Source organism: Mercenaria mercenaria, chromosome 7 (assembly GCF_021730395.1).
Source record: "Mercenaria mercenaria strain notata chromosome 7, MADL_Memer_1, whole genome shotgun sequence".
Lineage (NCBI taxonomy): Eukaryota > Metazoa > Mollusca > Bivalvia > Venerida > Veneridae > Mercenaria > Mercenaria mercenaria.
This window is the reverse complement of record NC_069367.1, coordinates 26,373,220-26,399,133: the sequence shown is the minus strand read 5'-3', so window position 1 is coordinate 26,399,133 and position 25,914 is coordinate 26,373,220. Positions and strand designations below refer to the sequence as shown.

General features: G+C 35.8%; 1 protein-coding gene across 2 annotated transcripts in view; it reads right to left on the bottom strand.

The window, feature by feature from the left end:
* LOC123554481 (phospholipid scramblase 1-like) overlaps positions 1–18,940 on the bottom strand; it is a 30,831-nt gene extending 11,891 nt beyond the window's left edge. The window contains exons 1-3 of one of the 2 annotated variants that reach the window (XM_053547887.1): positions 18,889–18,940; positions 7,253–7,362; positions 5,799–5,951 (exon numbers count right to left, since the gene is read on the bottom strand). In XM_053547887.1, coding sequence (XP_053403862.1) covers positions 5,799–5,951; positions 7,253–7,328 — 229 coding nt within the window. In that variant the 5' untranslated portion in view covers positions 7,329–7,362; positions 18,889–18,940. Of the gene's footprint in view, positions 1–5,798; positions 5,952–7,252; positions 7,363–8,794; positions 8,837–18,888 lie in introns of those variants that run through there. The other variant, XM_053547888.1, reaches the window with a different exon arrangement.
* Positions 18,941–25,914: the final 6,974 nt, after the last annotated feature.

Below are 25,914 nucleotides of genomic sequence, written 5' to 3'. Positions count from 1 at the left end.
GAGACATTGATGGTTGGCTGCAATAGGGATCATCTACTTGGCATGTCCAGTCATCCCGCTAAATTTCAACACTCATGGCCTAGTGGTTCTCAAGTCACTGTTCAGGCTCCTGTGACTTTGACCTTTGATCAAGTGACCTCAAAATAAATAGGGGTCATCTACTCTGCATGTCCAATCATCCTATTAAGTTTCAACATTGTTGGTCAAGTGGTTCTCAAGTTATTTCCAAAAAATGATTTTACATGAACAGGCCACTGTGACCTTGACCTTTAATAGACTGACCGCAAAATCAATAGGGGTCATCTACTCTGCATGTTCAATCATCCTATGAAGTTTCAACATTCTGGGTCAAGTGGTTCTCAAGTTATTGATCGGAACTGGTTATCAATGTTCAGGCCCCTGTGGTCTTGACCTTTAACAGAGTGACCCCAAAAACAATAAGGGTCATTTACTCTGCATGAACAATCATCCTATGAAGTTTCAACATTCTGGGTCGAGAGGTTCTCAAGTTATTGATTGGAAATGGTTTTCCATGTTCAGGCCCCTGTGGCCTTGACCTTTATCAGAGTTACCCTAAAATCGTTAGGGTTCATTTACTCTGCATGACCAATCACCCTACGAAGTTTCATCATTCTGGGTCAAGTGGTTCTCAAGTTACTGACCAGAAATGGTTTTCAATGTTCAGGCCCCTGTGACCTTGACCTTTCACAGAGTGATCCCAAAATCGTTAGGGGTCATCTACTCTTTATAACCAATCATCCTATTAAGTTTCAACATTCTGGGTCAAGTGGTTCTCAAGTTACTGACCGGAAATGGTTTTCAATGTTCAGGCCCCTGTGACCTTGACCTTAAATGGAGTGACCCCAAAATCAATAGGGGTCATCTACTTTGCATGTACAATCATCCTATGAAGTTTCAACACTCTGGGTCAAGTGGTTCTCTAGTTATTGATCAGAAATGGTTTTCAATGTTCAAACCCCTGTGACCTTGACCTTTGACGGAGTGATCCCATAATCAATAAGGGTCATCTACTCTTTATGACCAATCATCCTATCAAGTTTCAACATTCTGGGTCAGGTGGTTCTCTAGTTATTGATTGGAAATGGTTTTCAATGTTCAGGCCCTTGTGACCTTGACCTCTGACGGAGTGACCCCAAAACCAATAGAGGTCATCTACTCTTCATGACCAATCATCCTATGAAGTTTCAACATTCTGGGTCAAGTGGTTCTCTAGTTATTGATCGGAAATGGTTTTCAATGTTCAGGCCCCTGTGACCTTGACCTTTGATGGAGTGACCCCAAAAACGATAGGGGTCGTCTACTCCAGCAGCCCTACAACCCTATGAAGTTTGAAGGTTCTAGGTCAAATGGGTTGAGAGGTTCTCAAGTTATTGATTGGAAATGGTTTTCCATGTTCAGGCCCCTGTGGTCTTGACCTTTAACAGAGTGACCCTAAAATCGTTAGGGTTCATCTACTCTGCATGATCAATCATCCTACGAAGTTTCATCATTCTGGGTCAAGTGGTTCTCAAGTTACTGACCAGAAATGGTTTTCAATGTTCGGGCCCCTGTGACCTTGACCTTTCACAGAGTGACCCCAAAATCGTTAGGGGTCATCTACTCTTTATGACCAATCATCCTATTAAGTTTCAACATTCTGGGTCAAGTGGTTCTCAAGTTACTGACCGGAAATGGTTTTCAATGTTCAGGCCCCTGTGGTCTTGACCTTTAATGGAGTGACCCCAAAATCAATAGGGGTCATCTACTTTGCATGTACAATCATCCTATGAAGTTTCAACACTCTGGGTCAGATGGTTCTCTAGTTATTGATCAGGAATGGTTTTCAATGTTCAGGCCCCTGTGACCTTGACCTTTGACGGAGTGATCCCATAATCAATAAGGGTCATCTAATCTTTATGACCAATCATCCTATCAAGTTTCAACATTCTGGGTCAGGTGGTTCTCTAGTTATTGATTGGAAATGGTTTTCAATGTTCATGCCCCTGTGACCTTAACCTTTGACGGAGTGACCCCAAAATCAATAGGGGTCATCTACTCTTCATTACCAATCATCCTATGAAGTTTCAACATTCTGGGTCAAGTGGTTTTCTAGTTATTGATTGGAAATGGTTTTCCATGTTCAGGCCCCTGTGGTCTTGACCTTTAACAGAGTGACCCTAAAATCGTTAGGGTTCATCTACTCTGCATGATCAATCATCCTACGAAGTTTCATCATTCTGGGTCAAGTGGTTCTCAAGTTACTGACCAGAAATGGTTTTCAATGTTCGGGCCCCTGTGACCTTGACCTTTCACAGAGTGACCCCAAAATCGTTAGGGGTCATCTACTCTTTATGACCAATCATCCTATTAAGTTTCAACATTCTGGGTCAAGTGGTTCTCAAGTTACTGACCGGAAATGGTTTTCAATGTTCAGGCCCCTGTGGTCTTGACCTTTAATGGAGTGACCCCAAAATCAATAGGGGTCATCTACTTTGCATGTACAATCATCCTATGAAGTTTCAACACTCTGGGTCAAGTGGTTCTCTAGTTATTGATCAGGAATGGTTTTCAATGTTCAGGCCCCTGTGACCTTGACCTTTGACGGAGTGATCCCATAATCAATAAGGGTCATCTAATCTTTATGACCAATCATCCTATGAAGTTTCAACATTCTGGGTCAGGTGGTTCTCTAGTTATTGATTGGAAATGGTTTTCAATGTTCATGCCCCTGTGACCTTAACCTTTGACGGAGTGACCCCAAAATCAATAGGGGTCATCTACTCTTCATTACCAATCATCCTATGAAGTTTCAACATTCTGGGTCAAGTGGTTTTCTAGTTATTGATCGGAAATGGTTTTCAATGTTCAGGCCCCTGTGACCTTGACCTTTGACGGAGTGACCCCAAAATCAATAGGGGTCATCTACTCTTCATGAGCAATCATCCTATTAAGTTTCAACATTCTGGGTCAAGTGGTTCTCTAGTTATTGATCGGAAATGGTTTTCAATGTTCAGGCCCCTGTGACCTTGACCTTTGATGGAGTGACCCCAAAACAATAGGGGTCGTCTACTCCAGCAGCCCTACAACCCTATGAAGTTTGAAGGTTCTAGGTCAAATGGTTCTCCAGTTATTGCTCGGAAATGAAGTGTGACGTACGGACGGACAGGGCAAAAACAATATGTCTCCTGGGGGAGACATAATGAAGCTGCTATTGTGCAGACAAAGTCAAAATAGCTAACTTTGGCCTTTTCAGGGGCCATAACTCTGGAACCCATAGTGGAATCTGGCCAGTTCAAGAAAGGAACCAAGACCTTATGGTGACAAAAGCTTTGTGCAAGTTTGATTAAACTCAAATCATAAATGAAGCTGCTATTCTGCAGACAAGGTCAAAATAGCTAATTCTGACCTTTTCAGGGGCCATAACTCTGGAAGCCATAATGGAATCTGGCCAGTTCAAGAAAGGAACCGAGATCTTATGGTGATACAAGTTGTGTGCAAGTTTGTTAAAAACCAAATCATAAATAAAGCTGCTATTGTGCAGACAAGGTCAAAATAGCTAATTTTGGCCCTTCAGGGGCCATAACTCTAGAACCCATAACGAGATCTGGCCATTTCAAGAAAGGAACCAAGATCTTATGGTGATACAAGTTGTGTGCAAGTTTGGTTAAAATAAAATCATAAATGAAACCACTATCGTGCAGACAAGAAATTGTTGACGCACAAAAATAGCAAATTCTGGCCCTTTAAGGGGCAATACATGTAACTCTAGAACCCATGATGAGATCTGGCCAGTTTTCGAAAGGAACTGAGATATCATGCCAATACAAGTTTTGTACAATTTTGATCAAAACTGCTTGCAAAATGTGGTCTCTATCTTGTTCACAAGAAATTGTGGACGGACGGACGGACGATGGACAAAGGGCGATCACAAAAGCTCACCCTGTCACTACGTGACAGGTGAGCTAAAAATCAAGAAAGTAGGTCAGTAGGTCAAGGTCACAGTCAAGTGACAGTCATATTACTTGGGGTCATCAGGTAATTATAATTAAACAGTCTTGGAAATAGGATCAGATGATTTTTTAAGTATTTTTCCTAAATAACTCACATAATAACTAAGTGACCCCAGGGCGGGGCCTCTTTTAACCCCAGGGGCATAATTTGAACAATTTTGGTAGAGGACTGCTGGACAATGCATCATACCAAATATCAAAAGCCTAGGTCGTATGGTTTCAGACAAGAAGATTTTTAAAGCTTTTCCTATATAAGTCTATAAAACTTGGGACCCCCAGGGCAGGGCTTCTTTTCACCCAAGGGGTTCAATTTGAATAATTTTGGTTGAGGACCATAAGACAATACTACAAACCAAATATCAAAGGTTGTAAGTGTTGAGGTTTCAGACAAGAAGATTTTTAAACTTTTTTTCCTATATAAGTCTATGTAAAACTAGAGAACCCCGGGGCAGGGCCAAATTTGACCCTAGGGGGATAATTTGAATAATCTTGGTAGAGGATCACTAGATGATGCTACATACCAAATATCAAAGCCCTAGGCCATGTGATTTGTACAAGAAGATTTTCAAAGTTTTCCCTATATAAGTCTATATAAACCATGTGACCCCCGGGGCGGGGCCATATTTGACCCTAGAGGGATAATTTGAACAATTTTGGTAGAGGACCACTAGATGATGCTACACACTAGATATCAAAGCCATAGGCCCTGTGGTTTTGGACAAGAAGATTTTTAAAGTTTTTCCTTTCGGTTGCCATGGCAACCAGAGTTCTGCTTTTAATTCAATTCTTTGAACAATTTTGAAAGAGGGCCGCCCAAGGATCATTCCTGTGAAGTTTGGTGTAATTCTGCCAAGTGGTTTTCAAGAAGAAGATTTTTTTAGAAATTGTTGACGCACGACGCACTACGCACAACACACGACGGACATCAAGCGGTCACAATAGCTCACCTTGTCACTTCGTGACAGGTGAGCTAAAAAGATACTGACTGAATGGCGAACAGTGCAGACCATGATCAGCCTGCACAGATGTGCAGGATCTTGGTCTGCACTGGTCACAAAGGCAGAATCACTTGCCGCCAGCATGGTAAGGGTTAAATGTATTTAAATCAAATGCAATGGCTGCAAGTATTGCTTTTCTACTAGTATCAATATTACAGTTTTACTTTTGTAATAGTGTCTGGATGTTTCATGTTCAATTTATTCTGTTTAAAGAACCATAAAAATTATCCTAAAGCAAAGAAATGAAACTGGCAATTTTCTAGTAAAATCATCGTTTTGATCAATACATTGAATGCCTTGGTGCTCATTAAGTAAAGCCATGGTCTAGTGGTTAAATTGTAGGCCGCTAACCTGGGGGGGGGGGGGGGGGGTTTGAGCCCCACTGGGGTCATGACCACACCTTCTCATATGACACCAGTACTGGTTTTTCCAGGAAGCGGACTCAAGAGTGGTTCAAATAAGCTTGAACCTTTATCACAATAGAGCTAAAATGAATTAGCATAAACTACACTAATTAAATAAAGTGTATTGCATTGCTAAACAAGATCTCATGTGGATGTCATGAAATGTTGCTCTATATTCCTGCAAGAGTTTCCAATCTGTTTTATTTCTATAGATCTGTACCCTGCTAAATTTCTTAAATGGACTAGTCCATAATTCTATTTGGGCAGCACCATTCAAAGGGGTGTCAACTGAAAATTTACTGACTGAATAGCAAACAGTGCAGACCATTATCCGCCTGCATGGATATGAATCACTTGCCACCAGCAGGCTTAAACAGTTAAATTACCTTCTAATCCTTCAACCTTCTGCTTGACCAGGAGCTGATCTACAGATGCCAGGTACTCTAACCCTGGAGGACAGTTGACTGGTGCCTGAGGGGCCGCGGCCCAGCCTGCTCCTCCTGGTGCTCCCGGAACCCCTGGTGGTCCTCCTGGGGGTCCTGAAAAGTTACAAATTATCTAGTTTTATTTCACAATTATTTATTCAACTGAATAACTGCTATAAATTGAAATTCTAAGCTAAACTTCATGCAACTATATGATAATGCCTTATAACTACTGTTGCTTTACCAGGCATTTTTAATAAAAATTGGATAAATTGTAAATTCTATAACTGACCTCATTTGTATAGTTGCATCAGAACAAGTAGCGTACATACAAAATGACTTGCACAGTATCAAGTGCTGTTGTAGGGATAATGCATGTTTTTTCGTGTTATAACATCTGCAGAATCCCGAGGGACTGGTTGGTACCCGAGCCCGGTAGAGCGAGGGTACCAACAATTCCTGAGGGATTCTGAAGATGTTATAACACGAAATAACATGCGCTAACGCTATTCTAGCATAAAACACGTAAAAACCAAGTAAATGAATGCACTGTCTTTCAACGCCAGTAAATTTCCAGAAACGCGCGGGAACGTCTGCGTTGTTTTTCACGTTGACGTCATTTCCTTATGAGTTATCCGTTTTCGGGCCGTAATACGTTTACACTTTGCCACGAAACGTGCATATATAAAAAGGTGTTATAACAGCACGTAGCGTGATAATCTCTCTGTTAAAACACGTTTTCTCTCCTGTTAAAACACCCCCAAAAAGTGACAATAACAGCAATTTTATGCTAGAATATTTGTATAAAACAATTAATCAAATATGAGGGGTTTTTTTTCTGGGGGTTGGAGAGGGAATTTTTGAACTTCTGTTACTTTCTGTTTCAAGATACGGTCGCTTTGTCTTTGACACAAGACCTTTCAGTACTGTGTCTATAATAAAGAAGGATTTAAGCATCTAAATATGCATTTAAGGGAGTATAAGCTTGATATGTTTGTGTTAACACGACTTCTGCTGCAAAATTAATTTGAGCCATGCCATGGGAAAACCAACATAGTGGGTATGCGACCAGCATGGATCCAGACCAGCCTGCGCATCCGCGCAGTCTGGTCAGGATCCATGCTGTTCGCTAATAGTTTCTCCAATTCCAATAGGCTTTAAAAGCGAACAGCATGGAGCCTGACCAGACTGCGCGGATGCGCAGGCTGGTCTGGATCCATGCTGGTCGCATACCCACTATGTTGGTTTTCTCATGGCACGGCTCATTTGCTTAACAGGCGCAATATTTTTCCCAGAGAAGCTTACAATTTTACTTTTGCAGAAGCTTCACCCAGAATTAAGATTCAAAATTTTAATGTCACTAAAATCACTTTTAATGAAACAAGTATATAAACACAAAGGAAATAAAACTTTACCTCCAGGAATAGGTTGCATAGCAACTGGTGCCCCTGGTTCCCCTGTCTTCTCTCCCTCAGCTTTAGGATAACTCATTCTTCACCACTCAATATACGACAAGGAATGATATCTGTTAATATAGAAAAACAAAACTATTCTTTGTTAAATGCTAGAGTCAATACTGTTTTGATTTTTTACAACAGTAAAGGGCTTTTATACCTTAAAAATCTGAGTAAATTTAAAAGAAAACTAAAAACAGAAACTAGACAACAATGTGGCATGCCTAGGTTTGATAGATCTAGATTTTCTGGTATATCTCACAGTGATGTTAGAGAAATGTCATACATGTGATATGCAATCAAACAAAAAAAAAGGAAGCTCATGGGCAAACAAAGTTTAGGGTGTAATATTTCGTAACATTGCAAAAGTAATATCTTTTAAAGGAAAATTTCAATAAGGAAGAGGGCCCTCAAGGCATTGTATCACTCAGCTGACCTAGCTTTTACACCAGATTACCAAGTATCTAATCTGGCCTAGATTCCATTAAAGCAAACAAAGAAAATCAGACAGATCATTTACAAAGTTGACCTATTAACCTAGTGTTTTATTATTGTAGAGAGATAGAAATGTTTTTCTATGATTAACTGAACTTGTTTTAAAGAAAACCCAGTGTTGCAACTGACCTAGATTTCATAGAGACATTCTGACGAAGTTTTATGAAAATCAGGTAAAAAAAAATGTGGCCTCTAGAGTGTCAACAATGTTTTTTTATAATCTGACGTAACTTGAGATCTCTGGTAAGCCAGTTTTCAACTTTACCTGGAACATTCTGACAGGGATTTATGATGGCCAAATACAAAATGTGCCCTCTACAGTGTTAACAAGGTTTTCCTATAATTAAACTTGCGACCTTAGTCTTTTTGCCTCAGGTAATCCAGTATGGATGAATTTAGATGAAAATATTCATTGAACACACTCATTTCTGTCCCATACTATATTTACTGTATTTGTCAACCTACTTGCCTACATATTAAAATCTGAAATCCATCCCTAAATGTGGTAATTCATCAATAGGTTTTTTTGAGCTGCTAATTTTATTTTACGTAGTATATAAATTTCACATAGTTAACAATGTAAACTTTAAGAAAAAGCGCATTTCTATTGTCTGATCGTCTTTCACAAAAAACTAACGGCTAAACATAATTAATATACATATACTGATCATATTCTGCTTTTCAAAGATACTGTAGAAAGTGATTATCATCATGAATAGAACAAATATCATAGGAATAGTCATTCCCTTACAGCTGAAATCTATCATCTTGACATATGAATTAATATATTATTTTAATATATTAACACATTACAGCAGGTATACTGGACATGTACATGTACATTGTACCTACTAAGCTTGCATATAAGTTAATAATAAGTCACCTGATGGAAAATAAGATAAAAATGGAAGTATCATTTTACAGTTATATTTCAGTATGTCTATAAAAAAGTACACTCATGATTAACTAGGTATAAAATAGTCAAGTAACTTCTAAAATAGAACTTACAAAAATACACTTTTTTAAAATTCTATAATTCCATCAATGTTTGTCCAGTCAAGTATAACTGAATTATGTCGAAATTTGATCTTTCGTCATTAATTCATTCTTGTGCTATATTGCACTTACATTGTATAAATACTTTATTGTATACAGCTTAATCTTATAAGCTTGTCACATACTTAAAACTTTTATAATAAACTTACAAAGGATTTTTAAAGCAATATTGATTTTGCTCATGAATGGTACTAGCCTGAAACATGACCTGTTTTATATATCATTTTTTGCCTAAAAAATGACGTCGAATTCTTTTAGAATGAATCTATTATTCTAATTCAAATAATGATTAATGTTTCTCACAAGCAAGCTATTGTAGAAGCTTATTCGATCATGTTTTAGTCAACGAAGTGTAAAACTTCTAAGAAAACCTTGATTAAGTATAATATACAACAAAACCATTCCTGTTGACAAAAAATTCCAAATTTTAAAGATAGCCAGCTGGTTAAATTGTCTTGTCTCAACAAGCTGGGAAACAAAGAAAGTTTGAAGAACATACATGCCAAGTTTCATTGTCTTCTCTTAGCAGTTCAGATGTAGAACAGTGCAGACAAAGCTGTTTGTTTGTTTTTTGTAAGGTTTAATGTCGTACTGGCACAAATATAGATCATATGGTGGTTTCCAGGACACCAGGTGCCCCTCCATGCATTATTTCATCACAAGCGGGCACCAGGGTAGAACCACTGACCTTCCGTAAGCCAGTCGGATGGCTTCCTCACATGAAGAATTCAATGCCCCGAGTGGAGCTCGAACCCACATCAGTGAGGGGCAGGTGATTTGAAGTCAGCAACCTTAACCGCTCGGGCCATGGAGGCCCCAACTAAAAATTGAAGTGATTTTACTTGCTTATTGGGATTTATTAAGTAAACATGGATTGACACAGCTATAAAATCAATGAATATTATTTTTTTGTCCTCCTCAAATGATTGCTATTTCATAGCTATTTACTTAGTGGTATAAAAAATTATGTAAACCTTGTATAATGTAAATAAAAAGAAGTATGACTATATCTATAAATTATCAATCACCTGCTTTGGAAAGAGTTGAAAAAAGACTCAAAATGACAAGTTGAAGTATACAAAACAGACTGATCAAATACCAAAATGTATATCAAAGGCAGGTAAAAACACACTGAAATCATTTAATTTCGTGGGCATGAAATTTCGTGGTTTTGGTTAAAATGACAATTTCGTGGGGACACAAATTCATGGATTTCAATGTCTAAACACTAAATTAATGGGAATTTTACATGTTCGTTTAGGGATTAAATTTCATGGATTGATTCAATTATGAAATCCACGAAAATTAGTCCCCCACAAACATTATCGATTTCACAGTATTTCTGTGTAATACTATGCTTTATTCTCATACCCAATGAGGTCAAAAATTAAATTTTATAGCTTAAGACATACAAAAAAAGTTGTCACAAATTCTCACAATTAGTATCTTACATCTGAAGTGGATAATGAGATACATGTACACTTAATAATCAATCAACATCATCTTCAATGAATACTGAGTATGAAATCATGTACTGGCCCCAATCAGTGGTTTTGACCATAACAGCTATTCCATGATGGGGATATAAAATCACGGATTTGACCTTTGAACATAAAATGAATGGGAATTCTACTGCTCTGTTGGAATTTATATAGGAATGTAGTTTGAGCACTGGTACCAACCTACCTGGATCATTAAACCGTATTTTGGTTTACTTCAATTATAATTTCTTGTAGGCTGTCAATCCTGGCATCAGACTTTTTCATATTTCTACTTACTAGTAATTTAACCAACATTAGCAGAAGGAATTGTTTGTGAATCTTGTAATAGTTATGAAACATGTAGAAAATATAAATCTGAACTACTGCCCTAAATATTGTTACAAACTAAAAAGGGTTTATTATAAAGTAATATAAATTATCAAGATCATTTGTGGCCGATTTTTTTGGTGTTTCTCTGTTATTTACTTTTTCCAATAAAATGTGTAGCAAAAACTGGTATCTCTGAATCATCTAGATTAAAGATTTATCCTGGATATAATTGAGCTGCGCCATGAGAAAACCAACATAGTGCATTTGCGACCAGCATGGATCCAGACCAGCCTGCGCATCCACGCAGTCTGGTCAGGATCCATGCTGTTTGCTAACGGTTTCTCTTATTACAATAGGCTTTGAAAGCGACCAGCGTGGATCCTGACCAGACTGCGCAGATGCGCAGGCTGGTCTGGATCCATGCTGGTCGTAAAGCCACTATGTTGGTTTTCCCATGGCATGGCTCATATAATAATTTCTGTGAGTGTTGTATTCATTTGGCGTTATTCATAACAAAATCACTGTAAGAAAGGATCGTTTTCACTCTGTTTAATTTATTTATATCTTGCAGCTTAACCTTTTAGTGAGTAATTCATCAAAACACTAGGCAAAAGTTCAACTTTTGTCCTACGGAGAATAGGGGTGGGAAATTTTAACATTTTCCGGCATATACAAATTATATATATTACCGTAAATTTTTATTCATGCTTGATACGATTTTATGAGTGGTCAGTCATTATGATATATCAATTTTTTTATCATTACCGAGTCTTAGTTTGGGGGGAAAGTGCTTTAAATAAGCAGAAATGGTAAGTTTTTAATAGCTGTGATGAAAGAAAATAAATTAACAAGAGCTGTCCGTAAGATAGCACGCTCCACTATTCGGCGATTTGACAGTAAAATGAATTTGTCTCAATTAAAAAAAATTATTTAAAAACGAAAGGGCCAAAATTTGGTCAAAAATACAAATCAGTGTTATGTGGATTGCACACCTGCGGATGATGATAATAAAGATACATTTTAAGTTTTAAGTCATTATCTTATATTGTATAAGTCATATCTAGAAAGCAAAGATTGCCAAAAAAAAACTTTAAAGTATGAAAGGGGCATAATTCTGTCAAAAATATAATAAGAGTTATGGGGACTGTAACCACACAAGCAGCTGATGATTATAAAGAAATTTTTTAGTTTCAAGTCATTATTTTTTAAAGTACCAAAGATATGTCTATAAACGAAGCTTTCGGAAAAATTTAACATGAAAATAATTCCAAGTACAACAAGCTGGCAGGGCACTCGTTTGGTCGTTTTTGGGGCTGAATATGGGCCCCATTCCCCTCATAAAATAGTATGTTTTTTCCCCTTTCTCAGACAAGAAAATTCCCCTGATAATAGGTTGTTTGACACAACTAGATATGAACTCTCCTTTCAAGTGATATCATAGTGCCTCTAAGGAAGGTTACTGCTGCAATAGAGTTACATTAGTTAGAAATGACTGAAAAAAGTATTAATAAGTGTGAAAAGTAGTAACATCTATATGGCTAAAAACTTCCCCTTTTAGTCTTAAAACGACGAAAAATTCCCCTTCCTGAGGGTATGGGTACCTGTCCCCAAAAGTTGTCTTGTGCCCTGGCTGGTGACCTTGACCTTGGTTATAATAGGCCCAGTCCCTGCATATACTCTGTTTGTATACTGGACAAGGTTTATGTGAAGTAACAGTAACATATAAGCAATTGTAACAAAGATCTGACAGAAACACAAAAGTTGTCGAAAAACTTTAACCTTAAAAATAACCCAAGTTAAAGTATAACACCTTAGTGACTTTGACCTTGGGTATAATAGGCCCAGCCCCTGCACTTACTTTGTTTGTATGCTGGACAATGTTTATGTGAAGTTACAGTAAGATACAAGCAATAGTAATAAAGATATGACAGAAATACAAAGGTTGCCGAAAAACTTTATCCAAAGAAGTGACACGCTGACACTGGGACGAGTAGAATAGTGGAGCTAAAAACATGTATTTTATCATGGCTTTAAGTCTTAACTTTCGTTTTCCATATTTGTCATGTTTCTGTGACCATGATTTTCGGACATATATTTGTCCTTTCTAACGGGAGTCTGCATTTAAGAAAAATATGACAACTGTTGCAAAAGCAGCTAATATTTTGACGCATTTTTTATAATAAAACATGCAAAGGCATCAAACCCCACCCACCATTCTTGTAATAGTTTATTACTTAAAACTGAATAAGCCCTTTAATGTTTATTATGAAATAAATATTAATAAAACAACTTTTGGTTAATATTATTGTATTACCAGCTGCATATTACTATATAAAAAAATTTAGTGAATAATATCAACATGTTGGGGCAGGGCTCCTGTATTTTGGAAAAGGACCCTTCAAAATTTCGACCCAAGGGTCCTGGGACCCATGGGTTTCCAGGTCTAGTGGAACCCCTGGCATAGGTTAGATCTCTGGCACATGGACTCCCAACTCTCTCTTATGTATAAAATCTCAGGTCAACTGGCTGCTATTTCCATGGAAGATCACATATTATACCTCATCCCCCTAACAAGGCAGTCACACCATTATCATCTGCTGACATCTCTACAACCACTAACTAGTATTATACATTACTCTTTTTTTTCCAACGGAATAATCTTCCTCCAGACATTCCCTTCCTTCCAATCCTTGAGCAGTTCAATGCTGCTGTTTGTAACAATGAACATACTTCACCATAACCTTGCTTTTCACTCCTGTTGTTATCATTTAGTTTTAAATCAATAGTGCTCACACTTTCCTAAAGTTCCCCAGGGGTCAAATTTAACAATAGTTTGTACTAGCTGAAATTAGCTAGTGCCCTTTTTGATCACTAGCTAAAATGAAAAGCTACCGGCTAAAGTTAATAATACTTAATTCCTCTATTAATATTTTACTGGTCAAAACTTACTGATTGATCTCTGTTAGTAGCCAGTCACAAACAAATTTGTTTTCTATCAGCTTAAAATAGCTTGTGCCATTTTTGTTGAACAATAAAATATAAACATAAATGATAACATTCCTTTCATGAAGAAAAATGTGTACCTTCAAAACAATTAAAGTTTATTAAAGCTCTGGAGACATTTGCTTGTAATATTATTGACTAGCTGAAATTAGCTAGTACATTCAAACCCACTAGCTATTTTAAAATTCCACTAGCATTAGCTTGTATGCTGGTCTAAATCTGAACCCTGAGTTCCCTTTATTTCATACTGTGAAATCATTTAAACTCGCTGGCATGAAATTTCGCGCAAACAGCAAAAAGGACTGTTTCACGCGGGTTTAAATTCACGCATTTTCATTTTTTTTCACAAATCGCCAGCATCGCATGTGTCACTATCATGTACCGCCTGCCAATAAAAGTGGCCCATTTATGACCTTGATTAAATAATGTGGCAGTCCAACTGATAATTGTTGTTAATTGACACTATGGTTAAGAAACCGTTTGTGACCTTGATAAAAAACAGTACGACAGTCCAACTGATAATTGTTGTTGACTGACACTATGGTTAGGTCAAGTGTGAAAGAGTGTCAAAAGGTCTATTAAAATAAAAGGGGTTTGAAGCCTTACTATGAATGGTGTTTGTCCAATTACCCTGAAATAACAATGACAGGTACGAATAATTACGAAGTTGCGCTGTTACATTCAATAACGCAGTGTGACAAACTTGAAATTTGCGGACGACAAATGAATTTATACACATAAATTCAAATACTTACATAGTTTTCTGTCAAAGATTAAATGATAAATATTTCGTAACAGTTGCAAGACGATGACAACAATATAAAACTAGCGTAAGTAACTGAAGCGTCCGTAAAGAACAACCAATTAACTAATTAATATAAATAATTCATTTTCATAATCCATTTTGGTAGAAACAAATAAATTCCTATCAAGACAAGCTTTGATTAAATGCCGATAAACAGTGACGTTCTGAGAAAATTTGAAATACACGAGTCCCATAACATACCTATATAATATATTTTGGACTAGAAATCATTTCAGATAACTATATTCTTAATGGCTAAATAATAGCGCGGTTTTAAATTCACACATTGTTCGTAGCGCGAAATACGTGAAAATTCGTCCTGCGCGAACAAAAAATATTTCACAGTATTTGGCCCAATTTTCTTTTGTTTTCTACAAACAATCTTTGTTTGTGGCGTTTAAATGATTACAATTATGGAAGAGTAGTACCCCGATTTTGCCCAGTACACAGATTTTGCCTGCTTTGTACATTGTGTGCACATCAATTCGGTACACGAGGGACTAGTCTTACTCATTTGACTAATCAGGATGACTTATTTTATGACCTGATATTTTATAGTTGTCATCCCTCTAAGCCTAGACTAGCCACTAGACTGATAATAACTATATTTCTATATTTATCCCTTTTTTATAAATTCAATTTCGTAGAGACAAAAGCCAGTCTATTTTAGAGATTTTCACACAGGACTGATGTTGAAATTATCCCTTTTTTATAAATTCAATTTCGTAGAGACAAAAGCCAGTCTATTTTAGAGATTTTCACACAGGACTGATGTTGAAATTATCAGTCTAGTACAATCCGAAATGCTCTCAGAGGGATGATTGGCACCTATGGCTATTAGATTACCCATGGATAATTTGGTACATCATGCTAGTGGTCAAGTGTTGTGCTGCTGATCATAAATCTGTTTACCTAACTGATTTTTAATGGTGATAGTTGAAGAACCATTCTCATCTAGAATAAACCATTTTGCTACTTTTGAAATCTTGATGGTTTATCTTGCAGATATATTTATTAACAATAATATGTTTATCTTATTTAAAGGATTATTCTAATCATTAAAATTCTGAAACTGAAGAATGGATTTTAAAAGTTTCTTACTGCATGTCATTGTCAAAGGCACATTTTAAAAGATATGTTGAGTTCAAGTTTATTCAAACGAAAAAGAAACTGCTCTGTATAATATGTGGCAAAAAAGAAGATTATGATCGCTACCATATAAAACTTTTCAAAGGTGTTAATAAAACCGAGACTTGTTGTCCCATTGGAAAGCCAGTAGATACCGGTGTAGACAAAATTTTGAGAAAACTGTACCAAAATTAAAAGAAATACAAGTGTCAGCATAAAATGATTTCTATTCAGTGACCAAGCACCGTACTGCAGTCACTGCAGCACCAAACAAAAAAGACGTTTTATTTTCTTAACAAAGATTGATATATAACAAAACTATAGAAGGTCAATGCATATATGGAAGGCTAGTGCACCATTCTTACTACCAGATATCTAATGCTAATCGTTAAATACAATTTTCTTACTCTCATAATAAATGCGAAAATTTCAAATATTTAATGTTTATAATGCTGAAAGATAATGCTAATTGTCCATTGATTTTATGAAATAAAGATCTGCATCATGTTTTATGAGTCTGATTTGAAGCATGTTCTACCATGTCATGCCAGCATCGGACAATGCATGATAGCATTCAGCTTTGTATGGAGGGCCGGTTCGTCATGCTAATTGCCAAATGTCAATTTTAATGCTAAATACCAATAACTTCATGCTAAATACATATTATTTAATGCTAAATGCCATTTTTATTAAATTATATGTCATTTCGCAATTAGCATGGCGCACCGTCCTTCCACAGTATTGTTTTGCCATCGCATTTGACAATTATGACTCAATGTTTAAGATTTAGCATTTGGCATTAATTATTTTGCATTTGGCATGTGGCATTTTTTCAAATGAAAGGGCGGAGTTATAATGTTAACTCCTAATGTTATATATTTTATGCGAAATATCAAATGCTTACTTGTATTTAGAGTATTAAACATTTTTAACGTTAAAATGAAGTATTTGCTAAATTGAACAAGCTTCCATGAATAAAACTGTACTATTATTTAAACTAAATAGCAAATAAAGTGGTCTTATAAGATGTGATAACCAGCGCTTAAAATTTCAAATAATGTTACTTTATAGTATACATAAGATTTTCAACCATCTCCAGTCCTCTCTACACTACGCGATTAATTGAAGAAATGCATATACCTTATAAGAGATATATAACTAATTGTTAATATGTAGAGTTAGCTTTTCAAAACCAAAACACTTTGAAACCACATGTCTCTATTTAACATTATATTTTTCACAAATCAATTAATTTTTATTTTGAAACATTTGGCTCTGCTAATCTTTACTAAAGATTATACAAGTATGGGATTTTCTTGATTTGTATAGTAGTAGTAAACTAACTGGAGTTAACTTAAGAATATTATATAAGTTTGCAACATGCGAAACTTGCACAAATAAGAAACACAAGAATTACAAGCTTAAATGTATATCTAACTTTGAGACATTTCTATCTGCAGAAATACCAATTTTGATGTAAAAAAATGTGCTTTCATGTATTTAAATATAGATTTTTAAAGCTAAAAATTCCTCAGAAAAGGCAGAGACCTTCTATTACTAATAGAATACAGGATAACAAGAAATGAAAGCATTCTGTCCGAATATTCTCAGAGCAAGATTGCAGATTTATGTGCCTGTACTTGTGTTTCACTGTCCTTCAATATGCATTATTCAGTCCCTGAACCTGGATATTCATTCATGCACCAAGATGTGATACCACTATATTATAATATGTGCATTCCGTCTATTAATGTTCAAGGTTTTAACAAAAATATCGCAAAAGCTAACTTTTTCCGCTACCAGTTCAGGGAAAAAACACATCTGTTCTACTCCTTTATTGTTCAATTACAGTTTAATTCCTTATAAGTTATGTCCATTCTATGACAAGCCATAGGAATATGTATTTTTCAGATTTTCCAATCTAACTGCAAGTACCAATGCAGAGAAATGAAAATTCATTTCTGATAAAATTTCAACTCAGCTGACCCCTGCAGCTACCAGATGGTCTCAATGAATTGCATAAACATGTGGCAGTAAACCACTGATCTCTATCAGTTAGGCTGTGGTCAGTTCTTGACATTGATTGATAACAAACCTAAAAAGAGGTTTGTGAATTTTCGGATTGTACTAGACTATGATATTGGACATAGGATATAGACTGGCTCAGTTCACTACATTCAATCATAAAAATGTAAAAAGATATATCATAGTCTAGGAGCTAGTCTACTCTAAGCCTTACCTGTATCTGCATTTTACTTTCAGGAAAATGAAGACTTTAAAAAATTCAAAAAAGTCAGACTAATAACTTGCTTTAATGAATTAAAGACATTAATGTTTAATATTCATGTTAATATTCATGTTGAAACTTCATATGGGTTAAATTCAATTCATAATTTTAAATAAGAGACATAAATCTTTGACAATATGATGTGACAGGTGAGCAGTTATCTACCCTGACACCGGTTTCAATAACAGCTGACTGCCAATACGACAATAAATTACAGAAATAAAACACAAAATATACATTCATAAAATGTCAGCGAGGCATGTTTATGCTTTAATGTCAACATAAATTCATTATCAGAGATGTAATCATAACAAATACTTTGTACATGTACCAGAAACATTCCCAACAGATTATAATTGGTGATTTCCTAACAGAAATATGCAGAATAAGTTTGGACATAGTCCAAATAATTGTACTGGAGAGTTGAATATCGTTATATTTGTTTTACTTGTCGATATCCGCCTCTGAGGTAGACAACGTAAAATATCAAAATGTAAAAGCGGTCAACCCGAGGTCTCATTATTTAGACTAGTTAGTTTGGATGGATTGAGACAGTCAAAAGATATCAAGCTGTCCCGAAACGTCCTAGGTATTATTTGGACTAACAAGGGACTAGACAAGCTTACTGTCACTGAGTGGCTGCTTTTTAAGTTACAGTTTGACCGTCGCAATATAAAACAAACTGTAGTGTAGGCGTCGGATTAGTTCGACGAACGAGGGAAATGATGGATAACCTGACGAAAAACATCATAGCATCTTTCAGTGAACTGATCACGTGATTGGAATAGCCCGGTGTTGTATGAATCGAGCCCATCTATTATTAGATAGAAAGATTGAAACTCGAGTTTGACAGTTTCTTAAAAAAAAAAAATCAGATAATTTTTAACAACAAAGTGTGAATTTGGACTGAGTTTAATCAAAGAATAGTATCGCATTAATAAATATGTTCAGCACCTAGACGATGTCTGCGGAAAAATCAAATGTTATTATTGCACTTTGAAAAAATAAATACCTGTTTGCTACACCCAGTTTTTCCGGATGTTTATCTGTTACAATTGCGCATGCGCATATAGTCGACACTATTCTCTGCATAGTACCGTTCTATAATGTGCGTAAAGAAAAATATTTTTTACCACAGTCAAAATACATTTTTACTGCACTGAATATACATTTTATCACAGTGAAAATATATTTTAACTGCAATGAAAATCATTTCAACTGTGGTGAAAATGCATTTTAAACTGCAGTTAAAATCAACCACTGGCCAAACTAGGAATCTACACAATATTATCTTAATATTCATTTGGGCAGTGGCTAGGTAGCCGGTTCCGGCTACCTAGACCAAAGGTCTACGTAGCCGGTTCCGGCTACCTGGACTAAAGGTCTAGGTAGCCGGCTCTATATATATACATATCATATATTAACACGTAAGTCAGGGTAGCCGGCTTTAATAAATTTTGTTATAAAGGATCATTATATTAGTTAAATCAATTACATTTTTTTGTGACTTATTATTTACTATTTGTGATTTACCTGTTTATTTCGCCGTATTTATGCACTCGTATCATATCGGCCGATATTTTGTTATGTTATCAACAAATGATCAAAGTGTCGTTATCGTCATCGGCGTGTTTAAATGGCATGTTTATAATTAAAAGTAAAATTTTAAATGAATTTTTGTAGTTTGTTATAAATGTTAAAAAATACACCAGTTTTGATAGATGATTTCAATTGTCGGCGATCCTTTAGAATTAGGTCTTTTGATATATACATGTAATTATGTAATTTTACATTTCACATTTATCACGCTACCTTAGAATAAAGAGCTCATATGTTCAAACAAACAATTAGAACCAATAAAGATCATTGAATTGTAGACAAATCGGAGAAGAAATTAGTAAGTAATTAGATAATTAATTAAAGACGCACATAGAAGTGCGAAAGTAATGATCACTTAAAATTTTCACTTAAAAAAGGCACACGAAATAATCCAACGTCGTTATGTTCAGTAGAGTCGCATCATTTAATATACGATGATGCTCTTTGTTTTGCCTTTTTAAAACTGTTTGTTTTGTTTTCTTTTAGGAATGAATCGCTGTATCTCGAATATGTATCGAGTACATTCTAACATAACAAAATGTTCGCCGATATGAGTGCGTAAATACGGCAAAATAAACAGGTAAACCACAAACAATTAATAATAAATCAGAAGAAATGTATTTTATTTAACTAATTTAATGATCCTTATAATCCTTTATAGATACAGTTTATTAAAGCCGACTACCTTTACTTACATGTTCATATATGATATGTATATATAGAGCCGGCTACGTAGACCTTTAGTCTAGGTAGCCGGAACCGGCTACCTAGCCACTGCCATTCATTTAACCACAGTACTTAAAAGTATCATTACTCCGGTCAAAATGTGTTCACTACAGTTAAAATTGTTGTGGACAGTTAATCAAAATTAGTTGTTAAAGACACAGATCTGTTTTATTGCAGTCATTAAAAAATAATCATTTTTGATTGACAAATCGGCTAGAAGGTGGTATTTTGGCACAGTAAAAATAATTCAACTGCAGTTGAAACAAGCATTTTGAAGATTCTTTTATCTATAGGCCCTAAGTTGGTCATCAACATCTAATACAATTATATTTAACGCAGTAAAAATAAATATTTTAACTGAAGCTTTTTATTTGAGTATGAAATAGCCTGACCAGTGGTTTGTTTTCGCTGCAGTGGAATTATCTAACTATGGTGAAAATAAAAATCTTTTTTGATGAGTATGGCCAACTACAAATGACAAGTAAAGACAGATTCTTCCCTATCTCTTCATACTGTCTCACACCTCTCACGGGTATCATGCACAGAGTCCTCGTCGGCTGTGTGTGTAGATGAAAATGTAAAAACTGAAAGATCGGCAGAGAGTTAGAAATTTACTATTTAGTTACTGTAAAAATATCTCGGATCTAGTCATAGAGCTTAATTAATACTTCAGTCAATTGGAATTGTAAAGAATCTAGCAGGCCAGTCATATTATAGCTGGTAATTTTAAAATTGTTGATGGAGAATAATCCTTAAAGGTAAACAATTTAGAACTCCTTTATGTAAATACTTTGAAATATGTCTCTTCCCCCCCCCCCCACCCCGAAATCATGAAATCCTAAAATAAATGATTCTTGATGCTTGCGCTATCAAATGCAAACTCTCCACAGCGATTACTTCCCCTTACGGATTATGATGAACGCAAGGGAGGGTAACAGCTGTGAGGAGCTTTTAGCAAATGGTGTCAGAAAGAAAATGCAGACTCTAACGCTCTTACCAAATGGCAAAAGAACATCATCAAATTATTACGAAATCACATAAAACTATATTATATTCCTTTTTGCCTCATAAACTCAAGTAATCACTTCGAACAGTAAAGTATATTTAATTTTAGCCTGCTTGCGGCAAGTGAGTCTGCCTTTGCATCCGTGCAGGCTGGTTTGCACTGTTCGCTATTCAGTCAGTAAATTTTCAGTGAACACCCTTTCGATTAATAAATGGTATTGTCCAAATTGAATGATGGACCAGTCCATTTTTGAAATTTAGCAGACTAAGGGCTAAGTTCCATAACTCCTGTAGATAAAGCATCAAACAATATTATCATGCGTACTATACAAAAAAACACATTGACATACAAAAAGTATCAGCTATCTCCACTTGATGAGACAAATATTTTGAAAGATCTCATAGATTAATGTATCAATTTTAAAGTCAGAACTGATAACAATCACAGCTCCTTACTCTAAATTGAATCTCAAAGTTACACAGATCCCTTTCTAAAGTTCGGTAAATGGTAATCCAACGTTATGAACTACAAAAACATTGCCCTTCTTTTGATTTCTTGTCAAACTGCAATGGAAGACTATGTGCAGAGATATTGTCCTAAAATATGTGAGATCTTGTATCAATCTTTTTTTTATACATCAAGAATTTCGAAGCTGTTATCAAAAGTTATTCGATATTTTTTTACAGTGAATTGTTTACTAATATCGTTTCAGCAATTAAAAAAAAATAACTTACCACTTGATTGTGAAGTTTCCCAAGTCATCCCAAAAGATTTCTCTTGAGGCCTGATTTTATATATGGTTTGAATCAGTCTACGGAGGTCTGAATTACCAGCTTGGACAGTTAGGTTGCTGACTAGTGTTGGATTTGTTGTGAATGGTATCGTTTCGGGGTGGGGGGGGGGGGGGGGGGGTCAGCATTGTGTGAAACTTTGATCACCATAAATGTCAAGTAATTTATCGTATATTTGAGAGTGGAATTACATTTTGCTTCATTATTGGAACATGGTCAGAATCACGTTATATTTTAGGAGTGTGGAAGTCACCAAATACACATTTGTGGAACCTTTGATGGGTCTGGTGGTGAGTTCCAGTGACCTTTCAGACTCAATGATACATTGCGAAATCGTGGAGACACCACCTCCTTCACTTCGTAAAGGGGCGTAACCAAGTGATGATTGGAAGAGTTCGCTCGTGAGGCTGTTGTCAGAAAGCCAGGACTAAGAAATTGGTATAAGTTACGACAGAACACAATATAGATTTACTTAAACAAAGAAGTGCTACAGAAATCATTAATTTCCAAACTAAAAAAAAATCCAGAATGTTCACATCTTGATAAAATAGTAATCGGAAACATGTCTATCAAACTACGAAATAATGCCAGCTTCTGTCTCCAGTGTTATAGACGGGTCAAGAACGTCGACTTGTTTGTTAAGGTGAGAAAAGAATGGGTCCAACATCAGCTAAAGTTAGAATATAAAGTAGGGTGAAATAATGTAAGCATGGTAAGATTAGAAAACAACTAGCATTAAAAGAACAACCCTTGTCTAGTACTGGATGGTTGCCACAGCCGCATGGTAAAACAGCAAAGTCAGGAATTGTAACTATATAAATGGATAGGCAAAACTGTGGAATAAACATTCTGTATTACAACCGAGTGAGGAAAGAAATCAGAGGGTATCTGTATTTAGCTGAAACTTAGCGGTCGCATCTCTCTAGATGATCTAGATTGCATTTGAATTTAACTTGGAAAGTTGATGTCAACCTGTTGTGTCCACAACTTTGTTTTATTGAATTCATCAGCTTGCACATTTGAATACAGATCCTAAGTTATAGATTGTTTACAGTCAAATTTTAAGAAATGTTTGTTTGTATCTAAGCTTATTTATAGCCATAAACCCAACGGGTAACTTAAGATGTAATGTAAGTTACAAAACGTCTAGAATCTTCTCATACCCGGGACTCTTGCTTGTTTATAGCCTTCCCCGGTAACCAATGGACGACTCATGCAGGAGACTGTTACAAATGAGCCGCGCCATGAGAAAACCAACACAGTGCGTTTGCTGTTCACTAACAGTTTCTCTAATTGCAGTAGGCTTTAAAAGCGAACAACATAAATCCTGACCGACTGCGCGGATGCGCAGGCTGTTCTGGATCCATGCTGGTCGCAAACGCACTATGTTTGTTTTCTCATGGCGCGGCTCAAATTTTGTTTAGCAGGAGGATACTGCAAGATACAGATGCAATAATTCCGATATCTTCCCTGGTAAATTATCGTGCCAGGTGTATAGTACCGACACAATAGCCTATTTTCCGAATGTTAGTAATCAAGTCTGAGGAGCGAGGAGTCGAACACACGACCCTCTGGTTTCGTAGTCAGACAGTGTTATCACTGGACAACTGCGTCTGCTCATAAGGGACTCAGAATGGTAATTCTAGATAGAGGAGCAGGGTTCGATGTAAAGAACCATGGTATCTAAGTCCAGAGCCTTGCCACTGACCATTGCGAATGTATTGAAATGATTATGCATATACACAACATTTCTGTGGACCACTAACTTTCTCTGAATGAAAGATGTAAGAAATAAATAATCCATCTTTAGTGCTCTTATTCAAGTTTGGTTTTAGCTGTGATGGGTGTCTAGTCTTCCACCAGAATGTCGTCGAAGAAGGCACTCCATTCTTAAAGAGATGTTGTTCAAAAACAACATTATGACATCGATTTAAATACTCATGTGAAATACTCTTGAAACGGTTGGTAACATTGTTAGCAGTTTCTTAGCTGCCTGTGATCTTCGGCTGTCACAGATCCGGGTCCTCCCATTGTAACTTGCTAGATTCATAGTCATTTCTTTTAAGATATCAATGAATGTCTAATAAATGGAAATGCTGATAACAACAAAAAGTAAATCTGATCTAAATTAAGCAAGCTAATAACTTGGCATTTCATGATGAAAACATCTTTCGTTTTTAAGATCAAATGAAACTAATCCCTAGGTGGTACGTATCGTACTAGAAGTTATAATCAGCGTTTTACAAAATAACTTAAGAAATTAAAATTCTACCTTGGCACAAGCTTCGGCTACAACTTTACGACCAGGGAGGCCCGTGCATGTATACAATTTCAATATATTAATTGCTTCCAAGACAAATTATCCGAATAATCTTAAAAGATCTTCCACAAAATATCGTTAAATTTATATCTCCACAATAATGGATGTAATAAATATTTTGTATTATTATATTGTTTAGCAATGTATTATCTGTTTGTATAATTTATTCAGTTACGCTTTCCGTAAACTGACACCGATTTTAGATGTAGTTCTGAACCCTTGGGTATTCCTGAAAGAAGTTGAAAGTGATGCACAATGTTGATTATCCAATAAACACATCATATCCGTGCCATTTATTGTTCTGCGGAGGGAACTCTACCTGTAGAAATCATTACTTTAGAAAATGTTATTAGTTATTAATTTATACCGAAATGATCAAGAAGCATTTTGCACGCTTTGATAACATAAAACTGGTAATTAATCACCATTAAAGTATCAAGTTATGAAGAATGTATAAGATCATCATAAAAATAAGAAAGAGTTATTATAGGATGGGTGGTCGAAAAGAAAGTCATTTCATTACTTCTTTGTTTTAAGGTAGTTCTGCACGTTTTTCATAAACCGGAAGTAATGGCGTAATGCCATGTGATTACTAACAACTGTGAGAAGTTTCATTAAAAGCTATTTTTAAAAATATTGCTATTCACGAAAATGGTATCAAAAATATGATTTTCCCATAGACTCCCATTCTGAAACCTAGTGCGAGGTCCAAATTTTTCTAATCAGTCAAGCAAAAAATCAAGCACACGACCTTGCCTTTTTTATTTGCCAAATTTCTAAGTACATATTCTTAACTTTTGAAAATTAAGTGTTTAATAAAGTTCTACACAATAGAAAAACTTGGATCCGAACTTGCAGAATTACCTTAAATATTAATTTGAAGAAAATAAGATATAACATTACTATACTGTGGCCAAGCCGTCCTGTGTGAAATTTTTGTGTTGTACACATGGGAAATTAGATCGATCCGGATAACGTTAATTTTTCTAATAAGTTATGTAGAACTTGACGGATTTCGATCCAATAAAGAGCGCTGATATTACCTACACATTTTCTCTCTGAAAAAAATATGGCAGTGGACCTTTAACGTTATTCGGCAATTTCGTTTGATTCCGTATTCTCCGTATATGCGGTTTCGGCATTCTCCGACTGGTGGTTCGTATGAATGATGTAAGCAGCCGGAAAATGCCGAAATACCATTCGAGGAATACGGAATCAAACGAAATTTGCCGAATGGTATTATGGGTCCATTACCTGCGAAGAAAGCACCTGTTTTCCATAACTGGTGTACTTCATTGGATCAAAGCATTGGTCAAGAAATAAGGAATTTGTTAGCAAAAATACTGTACTGGAATAAGTACACTAAAACGTCACATGGGTCGGACACTTTTGTGGTTATGATTTTCTTACTTGCGTTAGATCGATGTTAACACCAGAATACACACATTAACACTAGTGTTACATTATCTGCGCAGAGTTGAAAGATATTTTATATCATATATATTCTACAAAAACTAAATAAAAGCAAAAACGTATTTCAAGGGTCCAGCAAGCATTGCACTTCGCCCACAAATAATATACATATGGACTGTATAT